The sequence below is a fragment of the Leptodactylus fuscus genome, chromosome 7, assembly GCF_031893055.1.
Source record: "Leptodactylus fuscus isolate aLepFus1 chromosome 7, aLepFus1.hap2, whole genome shotgun sequence".
Lineage (NCBI taxonomy): Eukaryota > Metazoa > Chordata > Amphibia > Anura > Leptodactylidae > Leptodactylus > Leptodactylus fuscus.
In genome coordinates this window covers 155,703,042-155,728,131 of record NC_134271.1, presented here as the reverse complement: position 1 = coordinate 155,728,131, position 25,090 = coordinate 155,703,042, and the positions used below count along the sequence as shown (strand labels likewise).

The window sequence follows — 25,090 nt, the reverse complement described above, 5'->3', positions numbered from 1 at the left end:
CAAAGGCATGCAAAACTCTACCCTGTTTCAAGACTTATTCCTAGGTCTGGGACACATTAATGGCCCCCCTGGCCAAATTACCACCACTCAGGAGCCTACTGTCACCAGGAGAGACACGTTAATGGCCCCCCCCTGGCCATATTACCACCACTGAGGGGCCTAGTGTCACCAGGGACAAGTATAGGTGCATGTTGTGGGAGTACCTGGCCGACCCCAGCTCTGTCCTCTCCGATCCCTCTGTGCCCTACACTTATTTTCTCTTCTCTTTTGCTGCAATACACAAATCTTTTGAAGTTCCTTTGAGATCTCAGAGGAGGTGGCCTCAGTGCTGAAAAACACATCTGATGCACCTTGGCGATATGCATTAAGAGAACCTTGAGCAACCAAGTGTAGTCAGCTAGCATAGCATCAAGCATGGCTAAATGCAGAGAAAGAAGTTCTACCACTTCCAGAGATGGTAACTTCTGTGATGCAGTTGGCAATGGACGGTGTAATGGGATTAGCTCAGTCACACTAGATGTTTGGATTGTTCTTCATTAAAGTTTCCTTATACTTTAGGAAATAAACTTGTGAGGGTGAAAGGTTGAGATATGGCATCAAACAATCCTTATCTGTACTTGTGTGACTGTGAAGAAAGCCATCAGTTGCCCTTGGAAATGGGTAGGCACGAGCGACCTGAGTATCAAATATATTGTTTAGTGTATCACACCGTATTGATGGGAAGTAGTTCAACAGAGGGAGAAAAGGACCCGAAAAGAGATCCAGGGAGGGCAGAGAAGTAAAGGCTGCAGTTGTACTACATTTATATAGCAGTTTTCAGTGTTCTAGTACCAGTGTCCGGTGCTTGTACTGCTTGAGTTATTGGTTGAAATAATGTCACAGAAATAAATGAAAAATACAAGGGGTAGACCCTTAAAAATGGGATTGAGCTGATATAGCCTGACTGCATTTTTGGGTCTCCCACCTAGACTGCGGGGATTAACCGTATTGCAATAAACATACCCCTTACCCCTTTAAGGCACTTCCCAGGCGAATAAATCATACAGACAACAATTAACCTTTTGTGTGGGTGAAAGTCGGCCACAGCTTATTTATTTATAAACAGTAGATAAGAACAACTTTGGGTTGCCATGGAAACCAAAAAACCATGGCAACCAAAATGTAAACATAGTTAAATAACATCAGGTAAGAACAACACTGGTTGCCATGGCAACCATCACCATGGCAACCGAAATGTAAACAACATAGACTGGTCAGGAAACAGGTGACCCGGCCCCCTCCCGCGGAGGGGCATCATCTCGCCGTCACCCTACTTCCTGTTCATCACCGCCACGGAGGTACCCGCGTGGCTACACCGGGTGCCGACCCCCACCCAACAAAAATAAAGCCTGCTCGATGCCATCTTGGAGGCCTGACAGGAATATGTCGAGGCCGATCTCATTGGGGTGTACCCCATCCTCCCTGAGTAACCGAGCATTATCCCCCTCAAGTTGATGATGCCGTATAACAACACCTCCCCGTGAACGAACAAAACGAGCCATACGGGAATTCACCGACCGCCGACACCGCTCAGCGGACTCGGCATCCCTGGAGCCATGCCAGCGAACTCGAGGAACAATCTCGGACCAAACCAAGACAAGCTCCGAGAAAAAACCAGGTAAACGCTCCAAGTCTGCCCGCATGACCGCAAGAAGTTCGGCCATGCGGACAAAACAAAGATCGTTCCCGCCGGCATGCACCACCAGGATTACCGGGCCGTCGACGCCTCGACTGAATTCCACTGCCTCGGGAAGAACTTGAGACCACCTCATGCCGCGTACGCCCCTCCAAACAACCTGTATATGCTGGAAACCAAGGTTGCTACCACCCGGACGAGATGCAGCCCTCTGCTCAGCCCAATAAAAGAAGGAGTGTCCCAATAAAAACACGACAGGATCCCGCTGATCTGAAAAAGAAGGAGAAAAATTAAAGAACTAATTCGGGCCTGATGTACCAGGCATAACACCCAGAACGCCAATGCCCAATCCGCTTAAGTTCCTTCTCAGACAGACCCGCGCGAGCTGCCTCAGTCGCGGCCCCGATCCGAAACGAATGCGTGCCATAATCAGAGGACGGCAAACCAATGTACAAAAGACCCCTTTTCAACAGAGATTCGAACTGATATCTGGACAAAGGGGACCCATCACTATGCGCAAGGAAAACAGGGGACGCCGGGCGAACTTGTACATAATCCGCAACAGTCTGCACTGGGCAAACCGGGCCCGAGACTGCTTGAAGCAGTAGCCACTCCCCTCTACCCAAAACATCCGTCTTGGACCGACGTACCCGGACCCGAATCGAGCTGTGAGACAAAATTACATCACCCTCTAGTAAACCCCCCGACCGCCTCAGGGAAGGGGACACCAATTCGCCTACCCGCAGGGCCCCAAAAAACGCCAAGCAACACGCCGCAGAAAACAACTTGGACTCATAAGGCTCACCGCAGAAAAAAGGGGAAGAAGCTACCAAACGCGTCAGAACCTCGTACGTAATCGGACGCCTGCTATCCTTACTCACGCGCTCCCTCCTCCAGCCCTTCAAAGCCTGCCGAATGCAAAAACACCGTGTGACATCTTCTACACCCGACAATTTAAGGAAAAAACCCACACCCGCTAAACGACGCTGGGCCACACACGCAGATACCCCGGCCTGACGTAAACTGAGCAGATAATCGATGGTTAAACGTAGCAAGAACATGCGATCACCCCACCGAATCTCACCCTGCGCCAAGGCACACCATTCACCCCAGGCCTTACCGTGACCACGCCAAGTGACCGGAGCAACCGAGGACTGAATCAGCGGCAGGAGTCTTTCGCCACCAAATCCCACAAGTGGGAGGGACACGGTACACCCTCCTGTGCAGCCTGTGGAAGCACCTCCCGGAACTCTTGCCAACGAAAACATGAGAGAAGATCAGCCACCACATTCTCAACACCGGGGACGTGACGTGCCCTGAACCAAATATTCAGCTCAAGACACCTCAGCACCAGGTGACGCAGCAGGGAGAGAACTGGAAGGGAAGAAGATGTTAGTCGATTCACACAATGAACCACAGACAAATTATCCGTCCAAAACCGGACCCTACGATTCCGGAGCTCATTCCCCCACACCTCAATCGCCACCACGATGGGGAAGAGCTCCAAAAGCGTAAGATTAGTACACAAGCCGGCGTCCCACCAGGAGGCCGGCCACGACTCAGCACACCACTGCGTTCCCAACACTGCCCCAAAACCCAGACTGCCGGCAGCATCGGTAAAAAGTGAAATGTCAGAATTGGATACCTCAGGAGTCTGCCAACACGTGTGACCATTATATGTCTCTAAGAAGGTCAGCCTCGTGGACAAATCAGCCTTTATCGGCTTGGTAACCCGAATGTGATGCCCAGGGGAAGAAACCCCCCTAGACGCCAAAGAAAGGCGCCTAGAGAAGACCCGTCCCATAGGCATGACCCTGCAAGCAAAAACCAATAAACCCGAAAGGGATTGAAGCTGTTTCAACGTAACTTTTTGAACCGAAAGGAAACCTAACAGCAGGTCACGGAGCTTTGTAAGCTTATCCTCCGGTAGGCGGAAAACCATGGCCTCGGTATCGAACTCGATACCGAGGAAGGAAAGCCGTGAACAAGGACCCTCCGTCTTTTCGGCGGAGAGCGGGACACCAAAATCCTGCATCAGGGACCGGAAAGTATCCAGGAGCCGTTCACAAAGCCCAGAACCTGGAGGACCGACAAAAAGGAAGTCGTCCAGATAATGAGTGATAGAAGCGGACCCCGACTCCACACGGACCACCCATTCCAAAAAGGAGCTGAACATCTCGAAATAGTGACACGAGATGGAACAGCCCATGGGGAGGCAGGTATCGTAAAAATACCTGCCGTCCACCATACACCCCAGCAAATGATGGCAATCCGGGTGGACGGGAAGGAGGCGAAAAGCCGATTCAATGTCCGACTTAGCCAACATGGCCCCTCGGCCAGCGCGGCGAACTAAATCCACCGCCCTGTCGAAGGAGACATACGAAACAGAAGCCTCGTCCTTGGAAATGCCATCATTCACAGAGGAGCCCTTAGGGAATGAGAGGTGCTGTATCAATCGAAACTTCCCTGGTTCCTTCTTCGGAACCACCCCCAAAGGGGAGACCCGGAGGTTCGGAAAAGGAGGAGAATCAAAAGGACCAACCATACGTCCCAAGGAAACCTCCTTCCAAACCTTGTCCCTAAGGGCATCCGGGTGATCCCGGGCAGATTTCAGATTTGGGGCAACAACCGGGGATCTAGAAAAAACAAAAGGAATAAAGAAACCAAAAGAAAAACCAAATCTCAACTAAGCGGCAGCCTGGGTGTCAGGGTAGCGGTCTAGCCACGGTAGCATCCTTACTATGTTCACCGGAGTCCTTGGATTCCGCTGAACCTTTGGTTGAGGGCTTTGGGGGCCTTGCGCATCTTGCTGCGGCATGAGGCCCCCCGCAAGAGGAGCACTCATGTTTAAATTTACAGAGTCCGAAGAAACGGCAATGGCCTTCATTGAAGAGCCAGCACGTTCCCGGCCTACGTACGGCCACCTGACCGGGGGCGGAGGCTCCCGATTCGGCGGCCCCGGACTGAAAGGGCGAAGGCTTTTGCGACATCATTAACCGCAGCCAGACCGAAGTGGCCTGGACGGCCCAACCCAGCTCCGGTTGCATGGACAAACGCCTCCGGAACTCTTCGTCATAGTGCCACCAGGCGCTGCCGCCGTGCGACTTGTATGCACCGTAAATCGTGTCCATATAAATGAACAATTCCGAACAACATTCCGGATGGCGCTGGCCCACAACACAACCCAAAACCGAAAAAGCCTGGATCCAGTTATTGATTGTCTTAGCGACGCGGGGGCGTCTATCGACCGCCCGCTCCGTGGCTACCCGCCTCTCTTTGTCCACTGTATGCTGGTCAACGGACAAGAGAGACCAAATGTCAACATACTGATTACCATATATCTTCAATCTGGTCTCCTCATCCAGGTGGGCCCCTAAAGGGCTGACACCACAAAACAGCGACTCTTTAAATAAACTAGCAGGAGGAGGTTTAGACTCAACCCCCCGCTTCTTTTCTAGCTGCGAAACCAATGCTCTCAAGGTAGGAAGCATGTCACCCCCCTCCCCCGCCCCCCAGCAAATTCACACTCACCACTCGGAGGTACAGCAGGTGAGTCCACTGCCGGAACCAATCGTGGCGCCGTGCCGGCCCGACTGGCCTCACGTGAATCCCGCTCTCGCGGGGCATCAGGCACCTGCCTCTGGCTACGTCGACGAGACGAACGGGTGGAACCGCGGGGGCTGGAAGATGAACTGGAAGAAGAGGAGGACGGGGACCGGCGGCGAGAGGACCTGGATCGCTTGGAACGAGTGGATCGCCTGGAGGATCTGGAACCCTTCCTGCCACGGGCATGTTTACGCTTCTCCTTACGGCGCCTACGCCGTGACCGATCCCGAGAAGAATCAGAGGAGGAGGAAGCCTGGGACCTATCCCTCCTATGGGACCTGCGATGCTGAGATCCGCTCGCAGACAACTGCTCCATAGCCACTGGGGCACTGTAGAGGGACAACACCTGAGCTGGAGGAGACAGAGGAGGGGGAATATAGTGAGCCGCCTGGCCAGATGTCCCCGCCTGCGGGGCTGGCCCCTCTAAACTATCATCAGCATGTTCACTCCTCTCCACACGCTGCGTGGGCGGGGGAGTCAAGGGGGGGGCCGGGGGGGTTGGAGCAGACTCTCGGCTGCCCATAGCTGCTGCGCCCGATGTAAGCTGCGCAGGGCCTGGAGAGAAAATGGCCGCCGATAACGCTGGGCCGGAAGGGGCGGGGCCTACAACGGGCGGGAGAGGAGAGGACGCAGGCCGTGCCGAAGGCACCGCCCACCCCTCAGCACGCTCCCCGCCACGCCTCCGAAGAGGCGGGGAATAGCTAGGACTGAGACGCTCCGGAGGCCGAGAGCGTCTCGCAGTGCGCCGACGAGACCGGTCGCCAGACAACACAGCAGCAGGGGCCGAATCATTCCTGACACCCGCTATCAAGAGAGTCAGGAATGAATCCCCTTCTAACCGAACTCCCTCCCGAAGCGCTTCCAGGAGGGAGCCCCCCCCCGTCTACCTTCAGCAGACATGAAAATCGGTTGGTCCGTCCAGTGCTGAGGCAGCCGGGAAAGAGGCAGAAGGGGAGGAGCAACCTGCATATGACCAGGCAGGCTGTACCACAATACAGACACAGGAAGGGGGGAGGAAGCGGAGCAAACCAAATCACGGAGAAATGTAAGTAACAATTACTGAGGAGGTAGAAAGAGGGGAAGGGGATGGCAAACTCATATTTTCACTCACCCCACAGTCATAGGATTTGCTCCTACCGTCCGCAACCCTCCAAGTTTTGGGGTTACACATCCTGGATATTTGGATTGACTGGACATAGCCTGACTGAAATTCTGTCTCTCCCACCTAGGTTTTGGGGGTACACACACTGGATATCTGGATTGAGCGTACATAGCCTGACCTAATTGCTCTGTATCCTTGTTTTGGGGTTACACAGCCTGAAAAGCTGCTTTGCACGTACAGTATATAGCAAGAAGTAACTGCAGTGGATTGCTGCAATTTTTCACGAAACAACAAAATTCAAGGCTTTTTCAAGCTATATGAACTTGTAATTGCTGCGGATTCCGGCTATTCTGTGTGCGGACAGCCAACAATGAAAGCTGTTTCTCCGCTATATATGAAGTTGTATGTGTTCTGTGTCCCTGTTTTCCACCGTCCGTGGAAAGCTGGACTGATGTCCCTACAGTGTATAGCTCTGAGAAAAGCTGTTGGTTTTCTTCTTTAGTTCTTCCCTGCCTATCTGAAGCTAATCGCTATCTAGCCCTCAGCAGATATGTTTCTCTCCCTATGTCTGGGCGGTGGCCGTTCTTATAAGATAAGATAATCCTTTTATGAATGGGAGGTCACATGTTTTCGGTAGCCAATGTTTTTTTTTCAATTTGTGTCACTGCCTCCATTGTCGTAGTTCCTGTCCCACCTCCCCTGCACAGTTATTGGTGCAAAAAAAAGTGCCAGGGAAGGTGGGAGGGGACACAAATTTTTACTGCGTATGCAGCCTGGTATTCGATTGTGAACGAATACATCGAACGCCATGATATTCGATCGAATACCTGTTCGATCGAACGGCGTTCGCTCATCTCTACTAATTACATCCTGGAGAATAGATTTGCATATTTTTTACCCAGAATCCCTAGCGGAGCAGGAATGACTTGTAAGTCTCCGTACTGCCTATGTAGGCACACGCTCTCCCTGATGTGTATGATTATCCCCTGACTATGAATTAGACAGGGAGAGACGTTCTGCCAGGGTTAGCTAGGAATTAGCATTATTTAAGCAGGAATCTTACACCAACAGCTCTTATAAGAGCTAAACTTACTCTACCACTACTTGAAGATTGAATATACACCATCTGTACACCAACAGTATATACACCATCTGTATATACACCATTTGTACACCATCTGTATATACAATCTTTTTGCAACTAATTTTCCCAAAATCCCTTGTTAGGGCTCCAATTCTGTACCACCTTTTCCCCCAATCTACCTTTCTCATCTCCTGTCCTATACGTGTTGTAAGCTAGGTATATACTTGCTATACAGTACGCTTGTATACATCTAACATACATAGGTTTGTGTGCCCAATATACCTTTCCCATCTCCTGTTCTCTAACTGTTGTTAGCTACAGTAGGTGTACACTTGCTATACAGTACGCTTGTACATATCTAAGATACAGAGGTATTTGGGCGCTATATACCTTTCCCATCTCCTGTTATATACTAGAAATGCATAAGGCTAGCGCAAAGGACAGTGACGTGGAAATCCAGCTGGGGGCCAAGGCCGTTGTCAAGCTACTGTGGATCCAATGCCTACTGGTGAGGGGCAGCCAGCTTTGTGCTCATCCACAATCCCTCGCTTGATGGCAATGTCAAGCAGGGTACAACAATGACGAGGCCCGAGCACCAGGACAGGTGTTACAATGGCTAACGGATAATTCTTCCAGCTGCTTTTCCACCAGCCAGTCAGCCACTACCTCCAGTCGTGTTCCTACCCAAGGGTCTGCTCCTCCTTCCTCCCAACATGCACAATCTTCCCAGCAGTGTCATCCCACCCTTGCCCCCTCCCAGGAGCTGTTTTCAGGTCCATTTACACTCTTCGACTCTGTTCAACCACTTCCCAAATCCCAGGAGCTAACAGACGAATTTGTGCCCAAACACTGGAGCATCCACCATCTCCTGGCGATTTTGTGGTTGTGGATCGGCAACCAGCATTTCTTGTCCTCATTGATGATGATGAGACACAGTTGCCATCAGGGCAGGCGGTGGTTATGTGCGGTGTGCAGGAGGAGGAGCAGAGTGAGGAATTGGAAGAGGAAGTGGTGGATGATGAGGTGACCAACCCGACCTGGACAGGGGTGATGTCTAGTAGGGAAAGCAGTGTAGATGTGTAGGCAAGTGCAGCACCAAAAAAGGTGGCTAGAGGCAGAAACATGTGCAGAGGCAGAGGACAGTTGCTTCAGAGAAGTCAGGCCAGAGCCAGCAAGGCCCAAGATGTTCCCTGTCCTAGCCCCTCGCCAAAAACTCCCCCATCGAGGTCACGTCACGTATGCATGGAGGACAAACTGAGTGCGGTTTGCAGATTGTGCAACTCAAAACTGTGTAGGGGCTCTGAGAGGAGCAACCTGATCACCTCAGGCGTGCGCTGTCATTTGGAAGGCAAGCCCTGGGCTCAGTGGGAGAAAGCAAACGCAGGACTATCGTCGTCCGGCATTGCCGCCTCTGCCTCTTCCACCGTTTCCAGTGCTGGCACTGCAGTCCAGACCACCAGCCAGGACACCTCCACATCTGCCTCTGACACTTTGGGGACTTCACCCTCATCCTCCCCTTTTCCTGCCTCTGCTCCTTCGCCTGCACCATCATGCGCCTCTTCCCAGCAACTCTCCATCTCCCAGACATTTGATCGCAGGCAGAAGTACAGCGCAACCCACCCACATGCCCAAGCCTTAAACGGCCACATCTCCAAATTGCTGGCCCTGGAGATGTGGTCGTTTAGGCTTGTGGACACTCAGGCCTTCCGTGACCTGATGGCAGCTGCGGCACCTCGCTATGCCGTCCCCAGCCGTCACTACTTCTCCTGCTGTGCCGTCCCCGCCTTGCACCAGCACGTGTCCCATAACATCAGGCGGGCCCTGAGTTCTGCACTTTGCACTAAGGTCCACTTGACCACCGACGCATGAGCAAGTGCATGCGGACAGGGACGCTACATCTCACTCACGACACACTGGGTGAATGTAGTGGAGGCTGGGACCGGGTGGCAAACTGGGGTGGCCTACCTCCTCAAGATTCCTGGCAGGGGTTCCCACAAACCCTCCTCCTCTACCATAAGATCAACCCAACTGCGAGCTGGAAACTCTGCAGCACTGGCATGGGGAAATGTCAGCAGGCCGTGCTGAAGCTCATCAGCTTGGGCAACAGAAAACACACTGCCCCAGAGGTGAGGGATGCCATCCTAGAGGAGATGGCAATGTGGCTTTCGCCACTGCACCTGGGTCCAGGCATGGTCGTGTGTGATAATGGCCGGAACCTGGTAGCAACTCTGGAGCTTGCCTGGCCACCATTTTTGGGAGACCGCTCTTGTAGTTCAATACAGGAGCCTACTGCGCAGGTGTCGGAAGTTGGACCGCATCAGAAGACAGAAGAGGCGGAGTTGCTGCTAAAGAAGGAGGCAGCGCTGGAAACAGCTCTCGAGCAGCAATGGGGACGCGCTCACTGGCATTTCAGCGCTGGGGCCTGCCCTCATTGCTGCGGAGAGCTCATTTGCATTCTGGTTAAAACCAGTATTTCTACGGAACGGCGCGGCGGAGACCACGTCTAAAGGTAGATGAATAGCCTTTCTTAAGGCTATTCTGACATGGTCATTAGAAAAAATGTTAGTTTAGTGGTAGAATCCCTTTAAAGGGGTGCATGCTAATGTTTCTTTAGCTTAAAACTTGTTTCTGTCCATACTATTGTGGAGGAAAGAAGGTTTCCAAGTATTTTTCCACTTTCATAGAGGTTCTATTGAGTTTGGAGTGTGTAGTTGTTAGGCTGTGATAGTGGGGTAATACTGGGACTTGGGCTTGTTAGATGCCCCCAGACATGCTTCCCCTGCTGTCCCAGTTCTCATCTCTATTCGCTATATGTAGTATTGTAGTATGCCTATGTGTTGTGTATTGTTTAATAAAGAAGTGTTTCCATTATCTCGGGGTGAACGCTGTTCCTTTACCGAATCTCATGAGGAGGCTTGTCCATTTATGTTCCATTCCCTGACATCTGCTTGGCGTTTGACAACAGCTGCCCTGGACCTTCTACCACCAGTTGGTTCTGTCCACGAAGGGTTGTTGTGACAGTTTCACAAGCCCACCAGGTGAGAGGGCCATTTGTCTTTTTCACCATCGCTCATTTACATGGGGTAATACACAAGGATCCACTCGGGGCTGTTTTTTCTTTTGTTTCCTCAGCTAATCTCAGGTCAGTCACTAATACTGCGCTGTCTGTTTTATGTTCTAGTCTGTGGGGCAATAGATTCCCTGAAGAGGAGAAGGAAGAAATAAGAAATCTGAAAAGACAAAAACCAGATATGAAGATATATTACTAACTAATCCAGAAGCCGGGTGTGTATGTGCGGAGCAGATAACAGGACATTATGGTGAATACTTCTTCACAGCTCCAGTATTAGGAGCATCTCCTGGTGCATTGTGGATAATATCACTCACCTGCACATTATATACAGTGTACACGTCACATATTGATTGATTTTAGATTCTCTTTCATTTTACTTTGATTTTTGTTAGTTGACAATAATAAATCAGTAACACTTCTATTTGAGGCCATTCTTACTTTGCAGCCCCCCCCCCCCCCAACACACACCTGCCTAATACTTTTGCACAGTACAGTATGTCCTCTTACAGTGGACATGGCTAAATTGTCTCTAGTTCTGAAGCCTATTGCTGTGATACAGCCAAATATTCTGGAGAATTCTGAGCTCCCGACCTTTCTGACCCGGTCCTGGCAATCCTGCTTCTTCTCCCTATTAGAGGCCATCACTTCATTCATCTTATTATTAACCTGGCGCGGCCTCATATCTTACTGCAAACTGAAGATCTACCAGAGAAAACCTGAACTCTCCTCCTTTGTAAAGGGGTAAAAGAAATACCCAAGTCTCGCCCCCCCTGACTATATAAAGACTGGAATTGGATGAACCTCTGAAGATACATTACATTTCGGGTTCGGTGTTTTGATCCAAACATAAGACTGTCAGGGCAGCCCGGACTCAATCTAGCTCATGTCTAACTCCAAACACAGTCATACCCCACCCCAACTCCATTTTTGGCGAAAGTGCCTGCCCATGGTTTTATCCAAAGATATACTGATAGGGAATATAGATTGTGAGTCCTATATGGGACAGAGACTGACAATGTCTGTACAACACTGCGGAATATGATGATGATATAGAAGTAAGAGAAATATGTACTGATCTAGAACTAGAGATTCCTGACTGGTGTATACTGATCCAGAACTAGAGACTCCTGACTGGCGTATACTGATCCAGAACTAGAGATTCCTGACTGGCGTATACTGATCCAGAACTAGAGATTCCTGACTGGCGTATACTGATCCAGAACTAGAGATTCCTGACTGGCGTATACTGATCCAGAACTAGAGACTCCTGACTGGCGTATACTGATCCAGAACTAGAGATTCCTGACTGGCGTATACTGATCCAGAACTAGAGACTCCTGACTGGTGTATACTGATCCAGAACTAGAGACTCCTGACTGGTGTATACTGATCCAGAACTAGAGATTCCTGACTGGTGTATACTGATCCAGAACTAGAGACTCCTGACTGGTGTATACTGATCCAGAACTAGAGATTCCTGACTGGCGTATACTGATCCAGAACTAGAGATTCCTGACTGGCGTATACTGATCCAGAACTAGAGATTCCTGACTGGCGTATACTGATCCAGAACTAGAGATTCCTGACTGGCGTATACTGATCCAGAACTAGAGATTCCTGACTGGCGTATACTGATCCAGAACTAGAGACTCCTGACTGGCGTATACTGATCCAGAACTAGAGACTCCTGACTGGTGTATACTGATCCAGAACTAGAGACTCCTGACTGGTGTATACTGATCCAGAACTAGACAAGATAGAAAGTTAGATATACCCATAGACAGATGTACAGATAAATGCTAAAACAAATGCATAGATAGATAGGTAGATAGATATATCTGTAGACGTGTGTAAAGATAGATGCAAATGAAATGGTAGATAGATGGATACATAGATAGACAGATAAACATATTCATAGATAGATGATACATATATAGATAAAGAGGGATAGATAAGAGCATAGCAAATATACAGATAGAAGCATAGATAGATAGATAGATAGATAGATAGATAGATAGATAGATAGATAGATAGATAGATAGATAGATAGATAGATAGATTAATTAAATCCTCACTTTTTTCAAATTTATTTTTGGAGTGCTGTTCGTTTCTTGTATTATCCACATGTGGTCATACACCTGAGCACTGGGAATTTGCACCCACTGACAGGGTCAGGTCTTTTTCTAGTGCTGCTCTGTACAGTTGTTTTTGTAGATCCATAGATAGATAGATAGATAGATATAGAAAGATGGGCAGATATACCTGAACACTTATGTACAGATGTATGCATTAGATAGAAAAATCTATGGAAAGAAGGACAGTATATCCGTAGACAAATGTAAAGATACGAGGGGCGCCTGAAAAGTTTGTGGCGAGATCCAGTAGTGACAGTGGGTCAAAATTTTGCAGTCAGTTCTCAACATAGTCTCCTTTGAGGGTCACACATGTATGTCATCGCTCGGGGAGTTTCTTGATGCCACTGTGGTAGAATGTTCCGTTCTGCTCCTCCACAAAGTCCTTTACGGCGTCCATGATGGCTTCATCAGAAGGAAAACGGCTTCCAAGGTGCCTTTTCATTTGTGGGAATACGTGGTAGTCCGAGGAAGCCAAATCAGGGGAATAGGTTGGGTGCTGAAGCAGTTGGAAACCACAGGAGTGAATTGCAGCTATTGAATAAGCCGATGTGTGAACTGGCGCATTGTCCTGATGACACAACACCCCTTTCCGCAGCATCCCTCACCATTTTTCCTTGATTGCTGACCTCAGACAATGAGTCTAAGCTGCAGAATATTCCCCATTGATGGTTTGACTTTTCTGGAGGAATTTCAGAAAAATGACATCCTTGGAATCCCAGAACACTGATGCCCTCACCTTGCCAGCGGATGGAACCACCTTTGCCTTTTTGGGGGTGTGGGGAGGTTGGAGGTTTCCACTGTTTCGAGGCTTCTTTTGTCTCAGGATGAAAGTGTTGCATTAAGTTAGCTGAATGTGTTAGATAGATAGATCCATAGATAAAAACATAGAAAGTCACATAGATAGATAGATAGATAGATAGATAGATAGATAGATAGATAGATAGGTAAACAGATAGATCCTGGTCTTCAGTTGGACCAATAGGTATATTGGATGGAGGCCACATTAAGCCTAGGCCCGGGTCTTGGATGGTGCATACAACACAGAGACAAGGTGAGTGTGAGCAGACGCAGAGCTTATTGTGTACATTACACCTTCTTATACCTTATATACTGGAGTGGCCGCACATATAAGATTAACACTAATCATTGGAATAAGCATTTTTAGTTCACATGTATCTAACCTTTCCCACATAGGTAAAGTCTCCATCACGTCACCACTGAAGTCATCTCGCTACGAGACAAATCAAAGTCCCAACTATTATTATTATTGATTTACCAATTGAACTCATCTGGGTTATATTTATTATTCACGTTTTATTATCTTGTTATGTTAGCAGTCCCAGGCACGAATATCGATTAATCACGTTCCATAGTAATGTGTCCTGCAGGCTGAGGGGACATCAGTGTCAGCGCCAACTATCCGGCAGTGTCCACATTTATATGACAGGCTAAGGCCAGAGAGCCAGGAAGAGCCGCTGCTGACACGGAGACGCTGTCGGAGACTACTGATGTTAGTGCTATCAGCAATCAGTCCACCGCCGCCACTGTGCTGCCATCTAATCCCATTGTACACCTGGAGGAGAGGAGACATCTTACAATTGTGCTGGGAAAAGAAGGAGAGACCTGGAGCAGGAACACAAGAGGCTACAAAATTCCAGCTGACAGGTGGAAGAAGCTTGTTGTGCTTATAGGAAGCCATGGATTTCAGGGGCTGCAGGGAAATACTATACTGAGGGAGTCAGGAATTTTATCTGGGAAACATTTTTTCAGTTTTGCATGAAATTACATAATTTCTGGCTTTTTTCCCTCAGTTTCTTGTGATGTTCCAAAACACACAAAGGAAATAAACCTGTGTATAAGAAAACGATAAATAGATAGATAGATAGATAGATAGATAGATGGACAAAAAAACATATATGACCACACCAGTCTAGGCATAGGGTGCTCACCAATGGGAAAAGGATTTGTCCCGTTCAATAAACTCCAAAAAAGCAGGCAGCACACCAAAATTGTGAAAAAAGTGACAGAACGTCGCAGTATGAGGCAATAAACCTCCGTCACTTTTTTCACAATTTTGGTGTGCCGCCTTCTTTTTTGGAGTTAGATAGATAGATAGATAGATAGATAGATAGATAGATAGATAGATAGAGATAGTGTTAGGGGCTCAAGACCCCTGAGTTATGTTGTCGTAGGCCTAATTCAAACAAGAGGGTTTTTCATGAGCTCAAGGGAAACAACACAGACGCAGCTGTCAGTGATTCAAAGTGTTTCATTTATTTGTAAGATACAGTGCCTTTTTATAGTCAGGAGCAAGCTCATGGCTGACTGGCCATCAGCCAGTATGGGGAAGGGACCCTCTGAGGTAGGGTACACCCCATATGAACTAATAGAGATAGATGGGAGAAGAAAAATAAGTTGCCACCCAAGTAAAAATTATCCTTAAGATAGCAGGGGTTCCAAGACAGGACTGTTTGATAGTAAATTTTGGGACCAATGGAGATTAGATTATGCAAGACAGATACAGGAATAGAGGGAAACGTGTTTTAATTGTGGAAAACAAGGACACTTGGCCAGAGATTGCTGGTGTCCTAAGCAAAGTGACAATAACAAAAGACAGTCTAGAAGCTGCCTGCCTGCGCCTAATCAGTGTCAGGACAACTCACAATGAAGGTCAGGCTCTCCAGCCCCAGTGTCCCTCTTATCTACAGCAGAGGTATACAGGCTTTGGTAGAACTTAGCAAGAAGGTGGAGGAGGAGAGGATGAGATAAGGCGGGTAACTAAAATGTCAGCTATAAGTGATAGATTGTAACACCACTGGTATAATGTATGGAAAATTATGAAAATATGGTTCAATTTGTAATTGTATAGTGTAAGCTGTTTTTAGCAATGTCAGTATTTCACTTTTAAGCCTTGTGTAAGAATATTGTGATGTTTTACAATGGTAAAAACTTTTATTGGAATCTGGTGAAGAAAATGTTAAAAGTCTGGCAGTTGGTCCTTAAGGCACCCTCAAATATAGTTTAAGAGGTTCTGAACATCTGTGGTAATTAGAAGATTGGGGTTTGCCATGGAAATATCTGGTCATACTAAGAATGTCACCCTTCACCTGTATTTTCTTTAAGTTGAAACAGCTTAAACCAAATATTTGTGTACCTCTTTAAAGCCTGATGACCTTTATTCATAGTTTTAACAGCACATTTTATTTATCTCTTCACAATTCCCCCATTTTAGACATTATTCTCATATCAGATGAGTACATTCACCTACAATGTAGATGCCAGATTGCCCCTCTGATATTCCTATAATGTCTACCATTTATATCTATCTTTATCATAACATCGATTATAACACATCAAAATTAACTTGAGAAAACAATATATAAGCAATATAATCATGGCAATTTGTACAATGGTTTGTAATATCCCAATTATCGACCCACCTATTCCCTTGAACCAATTAGCAGGATTCAAAAAGGAAAAAATGTTAGACTACCTGATTAGAGATGAGCGAACACCAAAATGTTTGAAGTTCGAAATCCGATTCGAACAGTCGCTCACTGTTCGACTGTTCGAACGGGTTTCAAACCCCATTATAGTCTATGGGGAACATATACTCATTAAGGGGGAAACCCAAATCCGTCTCTGGAGGGTCACCAAGTCCACTATGACACCCCAGGAAATGATGCCAACACCCTGGAATGACACTGGGACAGCAGGGGAAGCATGTCTGGGGGCATATAAGTCACTTTATTACATGGAAATCCCTGTCAGCTTGCGATTTTCGCAAGCTAACTTTTTCTAATAGGAATGCATTGGCCAGCGCTGATTGGCCAGTTTACAGAATTCGGCCAATCAGCGCTGGCTCTGCTGGAGGAGGCGGAGTCTAAGATCGCTCCACACCAGTCTCCATTCAGGTCCGACCTTAGACTCCGCCTTCTCCGACAGAGCCAGCGTTGATTGGCCGAATTCTGTAAACTGGCCAATCAGTGCTGGCCAATGCATTCTATTGGCGTGATGAAGCAGAGCTGAATGTGTGCTGAGCTCAACTATACCAGTGGTGTAGCCGGGAGTTCAGTGCACGGCCAGCTCTGCTATGCCGGAGATTGAGCAGAGTTGGCCGTGCGCTCTGGTGGTGTAGCAGAGCCGAGGGTGCAGAAGGGTTCAAGTGCACCCTCGGCTCTGATGTAGCAGAGCTGAGTGTGCACAAGGGTTCAAGCGCACACTCCGTCCGGAAATGTAGCCATGCTGATGCTGTCAACACTGCTACATCTGATATCGGAACACAATGGAGACTGCTGTGGACTGCTGTGGACGTTTTCGGTTCTTATCTGAACCTTTCTCAGATAAGAACCGAAACGTCGCTGCTTGGAATAAATCCACACTTTTTCTAAATATTGGAGTGCTGCCATTTTTTCCATTTTCAGTAGATAGATAGATGGATAGCAAGATAAATTGATGTATCCATAGAAAGATTTACAGATAGATGCACATGATAGATAGATAGATAGATAGATAGATAGATAGATAGATAGATAGATAGATAGATCACTATCGGCTGGGCACTGGACGATAGATAGGAGCTGATAGACGGATAGATAGACGCGGATAGGCGCGGATAGATAGACGATAGATGGGCGCTGGATGATAGATAGATAGATAGATAGATAGATAGATAGATAGATATAGAATGATAAATAAGTGTTTCAGAATTTCTGTTACCCCCATTGATGACGTATAAATGAACTAGAAATGCAGGTGACCAGTTAGTCCACTCTGATGTGGGCAGTCTCATAGAATCTAGACAGACAACCCTCGCGGGTATCAATAGGAGAGGATGTTTTCCCTATCATAGTGTTAAGAGTGGGTCCCGCAGGTTGCTATCATAGAGCACAGCGCCACCTGCGGGTCAGTCTAACCATCCAGCTATCACCTTACTCAGCATGCTCAGACATATTGGAGCTGCTCACAAGTGCCATTTCTCCCCTACTGAGTATGAGCGGTGAGGTCATGGCCACTGCCCTACTGGGCGGGGACTTCCCTTTAAATACTGTGAGCCAACGCCTGCCGGGTGCTCACACTTTGACTAAAATCACTTCAAAGCCCACGGAGTGAATGACAGTAGTTTGCAGGGATAGGCCCCCTGGTGGCCCCTAGCTGTCGCAGGGGTAAGTGTGTGTGTTTGCTGGCCTGGGGTGAGTGTTAACCCTTGGTAGCCGTTTGTGTTTCACTTGTACTGGTGCACCTGGCCAGTGAGCTAAACTGGCAGGGTTTTAGTTGCACCTACAGTACGGTGCAATATACTGTGTGCATAATTATTAGGCACGTTGTATTTGAGAGGATTCTTTTTTATTATTGTTCTTAACCACTTCAGTACCGGGCCAATTTGTGCTTCAGGACCAGACACATTTTCGGGTTTTTTTTGTATGTGCGGTTTTGAGGGTTGTAACATTTTTCCCGTATGTCTCAGTCAACTAATTTTTGCGTCTTTTTTTTTGGGGACACATAGGGCTTTATTTTTATGTTGTTTTCATTTTAGAATGTGTTTTAGGTTTTTTTTATATCCGGGAAAATATAAACATAACAGGAGGAAAATTGTGTCTGGTTTTCAATTTATTATTAGTATTATTTTTATTTAATAACACAAAGTGTCACTGAAAAACTTATAAAATAGTTTTTCCTCTCCATTACGGTAATTTTTATTTTGTATGGGGTCATCGGGGGTGGGGCTATAACCCTTAATAACGGCGTTTTATTGGCATTTTATTATTATTTTATTATTATTTTACTTACATTTTTTAAAAACTTTTTTATTATATATATATATATATATATATATATATATATATATATATATATATTTATCAGATTGTGTCCCCATAAGGTGATAAGAGACCTTTGGGGACATCTGATCACTTTTTTTTTTGTATTGGAGGCTGATTTCCCCTGCAACTGGGGCTGGTGCATTTAGTTTCAGTGCAGGAGGAATACAGCCTCCTGCACGCTGTATATGCAGTATGCAGAGATGATCTGGGTCCTGTAGGACTCAGTAGCTCTTGCAAGACGCTGCTCCCGTCGGATCACGTGACCGCCGGGTCAGAGGGCAGCTGCATGATGGCGGCGCCCATAGCAGTGTACACAGCGCTCATTGAGTGCTGTAAACACAGCGATCAAGATGGCAGGGAAGGGAATAAACCTTCCCTGCCGGGGGGCGGAGCCTGACCGCAGAAGGAGATGGCCGCATAGTTCTGGTGCTCCATCTCAACAGACCGGGTAACAGCTTCTAACCAGCGACAATCTTATCAAAATGGGGAAATCGGGCAAGGATGGTGGAGGGGAACGTGTGGACTCCCCGAGAATCAAAAATTCGCAGACAGACATGCAGCGTTTCCTCAGAAAAAAGAACCTCTTCTTTCCGGCCCGTGCTTCCAAAATGGCGCCGGACGAGAGCAGCCAAGGAGAAGGTAATGCAGACTCTGATCAGGAAGGCTCCCAACCTGATCTTAGCTCCTCAGTTATAACTAAGAACTTTTTCAGGAAAACTTTGAATCAAGCCCTTTCACCAATTCTTGCAGAACTAGCAGAGCTGAGGAAAGAGATGACGCATATTGGCGGGAGAGTAGAGTTATTGGAAGGGGCCTATACTGACATCTCCCAGCATACTAAACAACTAGCACAGAACCAGGATGCTGCAGTGGAATATTTGAATCAGACATGCACAATGATTGAGGATTTGGAAAATCGCAATAGACGGCGGAACATCCGCATTAAAGGCCTGCCAGAGGACATAGAACCGGAGTCTCTCCGGGAAGTTCTAGCAGATATATTCACTTCACTGGTAGGACCGGAAAAGGCGGCCATGATTCCTATTGAAAGAGCACACAGGGCTTTGTGCCCTAAACCCCGTCAAGACGATCCCCCCCGCGATTTAGTTTGTGGACTTCTTAATTCCACGGATACAACTACACTTCTACAGGCTGCGAGACAGAAGGATTCGCTTACATATCAAGGCCACACCATTGCTTTTTATCAGGACTTAGCCCCGTCTACGCTGAACAAGCGGCGGCTTATGAAACCATTGTTGGACGCTTTAAGGGCCCACAACTTACCTTATGCCTGGCTATATCCGTTCGGATTGTCCATACTTAAGAATGGCAAACGTATTACGATCCGCACTCCTTCAGACCTGGACCAGGCCTGGTCCGTCCTTGGCATTCCTCCGATCCAAGTCCCTTCATGGCTTCCAGTCCAGGACATAGAGCAGCTTCCTGACCTCCAAGAAGTGGAATTCCCTAGATCCAGACCCCGCTTTAAGTCTCCGAAGAGTCGGAAACAAGTAAGCAGACAACTGGGTGCTCTACTAAAGGAGTGAAGATTACTTGGACGCCATCTGCATTATTTTCTCCCCTACGGGAGGCTTCAGATAGCAATGTTTGACTCGTATTCCACATACGCGGTTGTTATACGGTAATATAAGTGGCGATCTTTAGTACATGTTCATATAATTACAGTTTGTGTAAGTTAGTGTATTACACTTCAAAACTTTACTAGTTTGTTTATTGAAACTTGCTGTGCTAGATGCTCCTTTCTCCCTCCCCCCCCCTTTTTCCGTATAGCTTATTGCTGAGTGTGCACTTGCCTGGTGGCCGCCGTGTCTCACCGTGCTTGGTGCGGGGACATGGCCATTGCCGGGTGACTCGCCCTTGGCTATGTCCTTTTCCGCTATCTACGGCACCCCCTTCCCCCCCCCATGCGTATGCAACCCTCCCCTCCTGCCCTCCCTTATTCAGACGAATCGTTCTTGACTATTGTTTGTCAAATCTGCTCCACAGTGTTTTTCTGGAAGCTGACCCGGTCGTTACCGATCAGGAATCACTCCTTCCCTCGTACTTTTGAAATTTGTTGTTTATAGTGTGCCGTCCCAGAACACGGATCAATACTATCTACTTAGCACGCTTCTGGTGGAAGCGTTGAATAGCTTTGTTTGTTAGTCCGACTTTCCTACCACATTTTTACCTGTTCCTACTTTTCTCTTTATCTCTCTTTTTTTTCCTTTTCTCTTCTCCTTTCGCTCCCCCCCCCCCCCTCCCTCCCCCTCCCTCCCCCTGGCTTGGACTGTGACATACTTTCTCCCTCTTCTCAACAATGTCCAGACTCACCTTTACCTCTTATAACGTTAATGGGCTTAACACCCCGCAGAAGAGGCATAGTATATTTGTGTTATTGAAGAAACTGCGGACAGATGTAGCATTTATCCAGGAGACCCATTTTAAATTGGGGAAAATACCCAAGCTTCCGTCTAAACAATTTCCTGTGTCCTTTCATAGTACCCACCCCACCTCCACGGTCAAAGGTGTCTCAATTCTGTTTGCTCCCTCTGTTCCCTTTCTATGTACTCAGCAATATCAGGATGCAGAGGGGAGAGTCCTCATGCTTAAAGGTAGTATTGCATCTATACCTTATACTTTTGTGAATATATATGCTCCTAACAGGCGTCAAGTTTCTTGGTTATTGGAAGTGTTAGAAAAACTTAGACTTTTTGCAGAAGGTCAAATTGTAGTAGGGGGAGATTTCAATTTAGCGTTAGACCCGCTCATAGATTCTACCACACAGAGACCTCCAATTTCCCAAAAGCTACTTAGCAAACTAATCAAAACCCTTCAGGACCTTGGTTTATCTGATGTGTGATGACTAGAGATGAGCGAACAGTGTTCTATCGAACACATGTTCGATCGGATATCAGGGTGTTCGCCATGTTCGAATCGAATCGAACACCACGTGGTAAAGTGCGCCAAAATTCGATTCCCCTCCCACCTTCCCTGGCGCCTTTTTTGCACCAATAACAGCGCAGGGGAGGTGGGACAGGAACTACGACACTGGGGGCATTGAAAAAAATTGGAAAAAGTCATTGGCTGCCGAAATCAGGTGACCTCCATTTTAGACGAATAGTGGATTTCAAATCCGGGTCATATGAGAATGTGAACTTTGTGACTATGAGACAGGGATAGCTGTACAGGCAGGGATAGCTAGGGATAACCTTTATTTAGGGGGGAATGTTATTAAAAATAACTTTTTGGGGCTCTATCGGGTGTGTAATTGTGATTTTTGTGAGATAAACTTTTTCCCATAGGGATGCATTGGCCAGCGCTGATTGGCCGAATTCCGTACTCTGGCCAATCAGTGCTGGCCAATGCATTCTATTAGCTTGATGAAGCAGAGTGTGCACAAGGGTTCAAGCGCACCCTCGGCTCTGATGTAGCAGAGCCGAGGCTGCACAAGGGTTCAAGCGCACCCTCGGCTCTGATGTAGGAGAGCCGAGGGTGCACTTGAACCCTTGTGCACCCTCAGCTCTGCTACATCAGAGCCGAGGGTGCGCTTGAACCCTTGTGCACACTCTGCTTCATCAAGCTAATAGAATGCATTGGCCAGCGCTGATTGGCCAATGTATTCTATTAGCCTGATGAAGTAGAGCTGAATGTGTGTGCTAAGCACACACATTCAGCTCTACTTCATCGGGCTAATAGAATGCATTGGCCAGCGCTGATTGGCCAGAGTACGGAACTCGACCAATCAGCGCTGGCTCTGCTGGAGGAGGCGGAGTCTAAGATCGCTCCACACCAGTCTCCATTCAGGTCCGACCTTAGACTCCGCCTCCTCCGGCAGAGCCAGCGCTGATTGGCCGAAGGCTGGTCAATGCATTCCTATGCGAATGCAGAGACTTAGCAGTGCTGAGTCAGTTTTGCTCAACTACACATCTGATGCACACTCGGCACTGCTACATCAGATGTAGCAATCTGATGTAGCAGAGCCGAGGGTGCACTAGAACCCCTGTGCAAACTCAGTTCACGCTAATAGAATGCATTGGCCAGCGCTGATTGGCCAATGCATTCTATTAGCCCGATGAAGTAGAGCTGAATGTGTGTGCTAAGCACACACATTCAGCACTGCTTCATCACGCCAATACAATGCATTAGCCAGTGCTGATTGGCCAGAGTACGGAATTCGGCCAATCAGCGCTGGCTCTGCTGGAGGAGGCGGAGTCTAAGGTCGGACCTGAATGGAGACTGGTGTGGAGCGATCTTAGACTCCGCCTCCTCCAGCAGAGCCAGCGCTGATTGGTCGAGTTCCGTACTCTGGCCAATCAGCGCTGGCCAATGCATTCTATTAGCCCGATGAAGTAGAGCTGAATGTGTGTGCTTAGCACACACATTCAGCTCTACTTCATCAGGCTAATAGAATACATTGGCCAATCAGCGCTGGCCAATGTATTCTATTAGCTTGATGAAGCAGAGTGTGCACAAGGGTTCAAGCGCACCCTCGGCTCTGATGTAGCAGAGCCGAGGCTGCACAAGGGTTCAAGTGCACCCTCGGCTCTCCTACATCAGAGCCGAGGGTGCGCTTGAACCCTTGTGCACACTCTGCTTCATCAAGCTAATAGAATGCATTGGCCAGCACTGATTGGCCAGAGTACGGAATTCGGCCAATCAGCGCTGGCCAATGCATTCTATTAGCCCGATGAAGTAGAGCTGAATGTGTGTGCTAAGCACACACATTCAGCACTGCTTCATCACGCCAATACAATGCATTAGCCAGTGCTGATTGGCCAGAGTACGGAATTCGGCCAATCAGCGCTGGCTCTGCTGGAGGAGGCGGAGTCTAAGATAGCTCCACACCAGTCTCCATTCAGGTCCGACCTTAGACTCCGCCTCCTCCAGCAGAGCCAGCGCTGATTGGCCGAATTCCGTACTCTGGCCAATCAGCACTGGCTAATGCATTGTATTGGCTTGATGAAGCAGTGCTGAATGTGTGTGCTTAGCACACACATTCAGCTCTACTTCATCGGGCTAATAGAATGCATTGGCCAATCAGCGCTGGCCAATGCATTCTATTAGCGTGAACTGAGTTTGCACAGGGGTTCTAGTGCACCCTCGGCTCTGCTACATCAGATTGCTACATCTGATGTAGCAGTGCCGAGTGTGCATCAGATGTGTAGTTGAGCAAAACTGACTCAGCACTGCTAAGTCTGCATTCGCATAGGAATGCATTGGCCAGCCTTCGGCCAATCAGCGCTGGCTCTGCCGGAGGAGGCGGAGTCTAAGGTCGGACCTGAATGGAGACTGGTGTGGAGCTATCTTAGACTCCGCCTCCTCCAGCAGAGCCAGCGCTGATTGGTCGAGTTCCGTACTCTGGCCAATCAGCACTGGCCAATGCATTTCTATGGGGAAAAGTTAGCTTGCGAAAATCGCAAACTGACAGGGATTTCCATGAAATAAAGTGACTTTTATGCCCCCAGACATGCTTCCCCTGCTGTCCCAGTGTCATTCCAGGGTGTTGGTATCATTTCCTGGGGTGTCATAGTGGACTTGGTGACCCTCCAGACACGAATTTGGGTTTCCCCCTTAACGAGTTTATGTTCCCCATAGACTATAATGGGGTTCGAAACCCATTCGAACACTCGAACAGTGAGCGGCTGTTCGAATCGAATTTCGAACCTCGAACATTTTAGTGTTCGCTCATCTCTAGTGACGACGTCTTCACCCATCTGTTAAAGATTATTCTTTCTATTCCTCAGCAGGAAAGACCTACCATAGGTTAGACTATATTTTTGCTACCCAGGGCCTCCTCACCTCTGCCACCAAGGCGTGTATTGGTGCAATAACCCTGTCTGACCACGCACCAGTATCTGTAACTGCGGAACTAAAACCGCTACCAGCTAAAGAATGGCAATGGCGATTGAATGAGTCCTTACTGGATAGTGAAGAAAATGTAAAATACTTGCTTGACCAATTGCAGGAATACTTCTCACTTAATTCTAGATCTGACATTTGCCTGACTATCACCTGGGAGGCCCATAAGGCCTTCATTAGAGGAGTTCTCATTTCTTTAGCCACACGGCTTAAAAAGAAGGCACGAAAGGAACTAGATGATCTTTTATGCCGTATAACCATGCTTGAGCGAACCCACAAGAGATCCACAGCGATGTCACATTTCAAAGAATTACAGTCTCTTAGAGAATCTTTGAAAGATATTCTGAATAAAAAGGCAGCTAAATTCCATCTTCAGTATAGGCAATTGCTATACGCGCATGGTGACAAGGGGGGACGCCTTATGACAGCACTTATTAAAAAGGCCAGAGCCAAAACATTCATCCCCTCTATTAAAACTCCTAGTGGCAAATTAGTAACAGCAACTAAAGATATTGCAACTGAATTTGTCTCCTTTTACGATTCCCTGTACAACCTTAAAGCAAACCCTGATAATGTCCATTATTCCTCAGATGAACACACTAAATGCATTGATGCTTTTTTGATGGAGCTCAACCTCCCAACTCTTTCGCAAGATGTGGGAGAAAAACTAACTGCACCCATCTCTTTAGATGAGATTACTCAGGTTTTGAAGACTTTCCCTCCTGGGAAAA

General features: G+C 47.7%; 1 protein-coding gene across 1 annotated transcript in view; it reads right to left on the bottom strand.

Moving 5' to 3' along the window:
- The window catches only part of LOC142214655 (NACHT, LRR and PYD domains-containing protein 12-like), a gene marked incomplete at its 3' end in the record, with an annotated part of 792,298 nt that overhangs the window by 367,646 nt on the left and 399,562 nt on the right, over nucleotides 1-25,090 (bottom strand). The window contains exon 19 of the mRNA XM_075283595.1: nucleotides 4,352-4,373. Within this exon, the coding sequence (XP_075139696.1) occupies nucleotides 4,352-4,373 (22 nt within the window). The remainder of the gene's footprint in view (nucleotides 1-4,351; nucleotides 4,374-25,090) is intronic.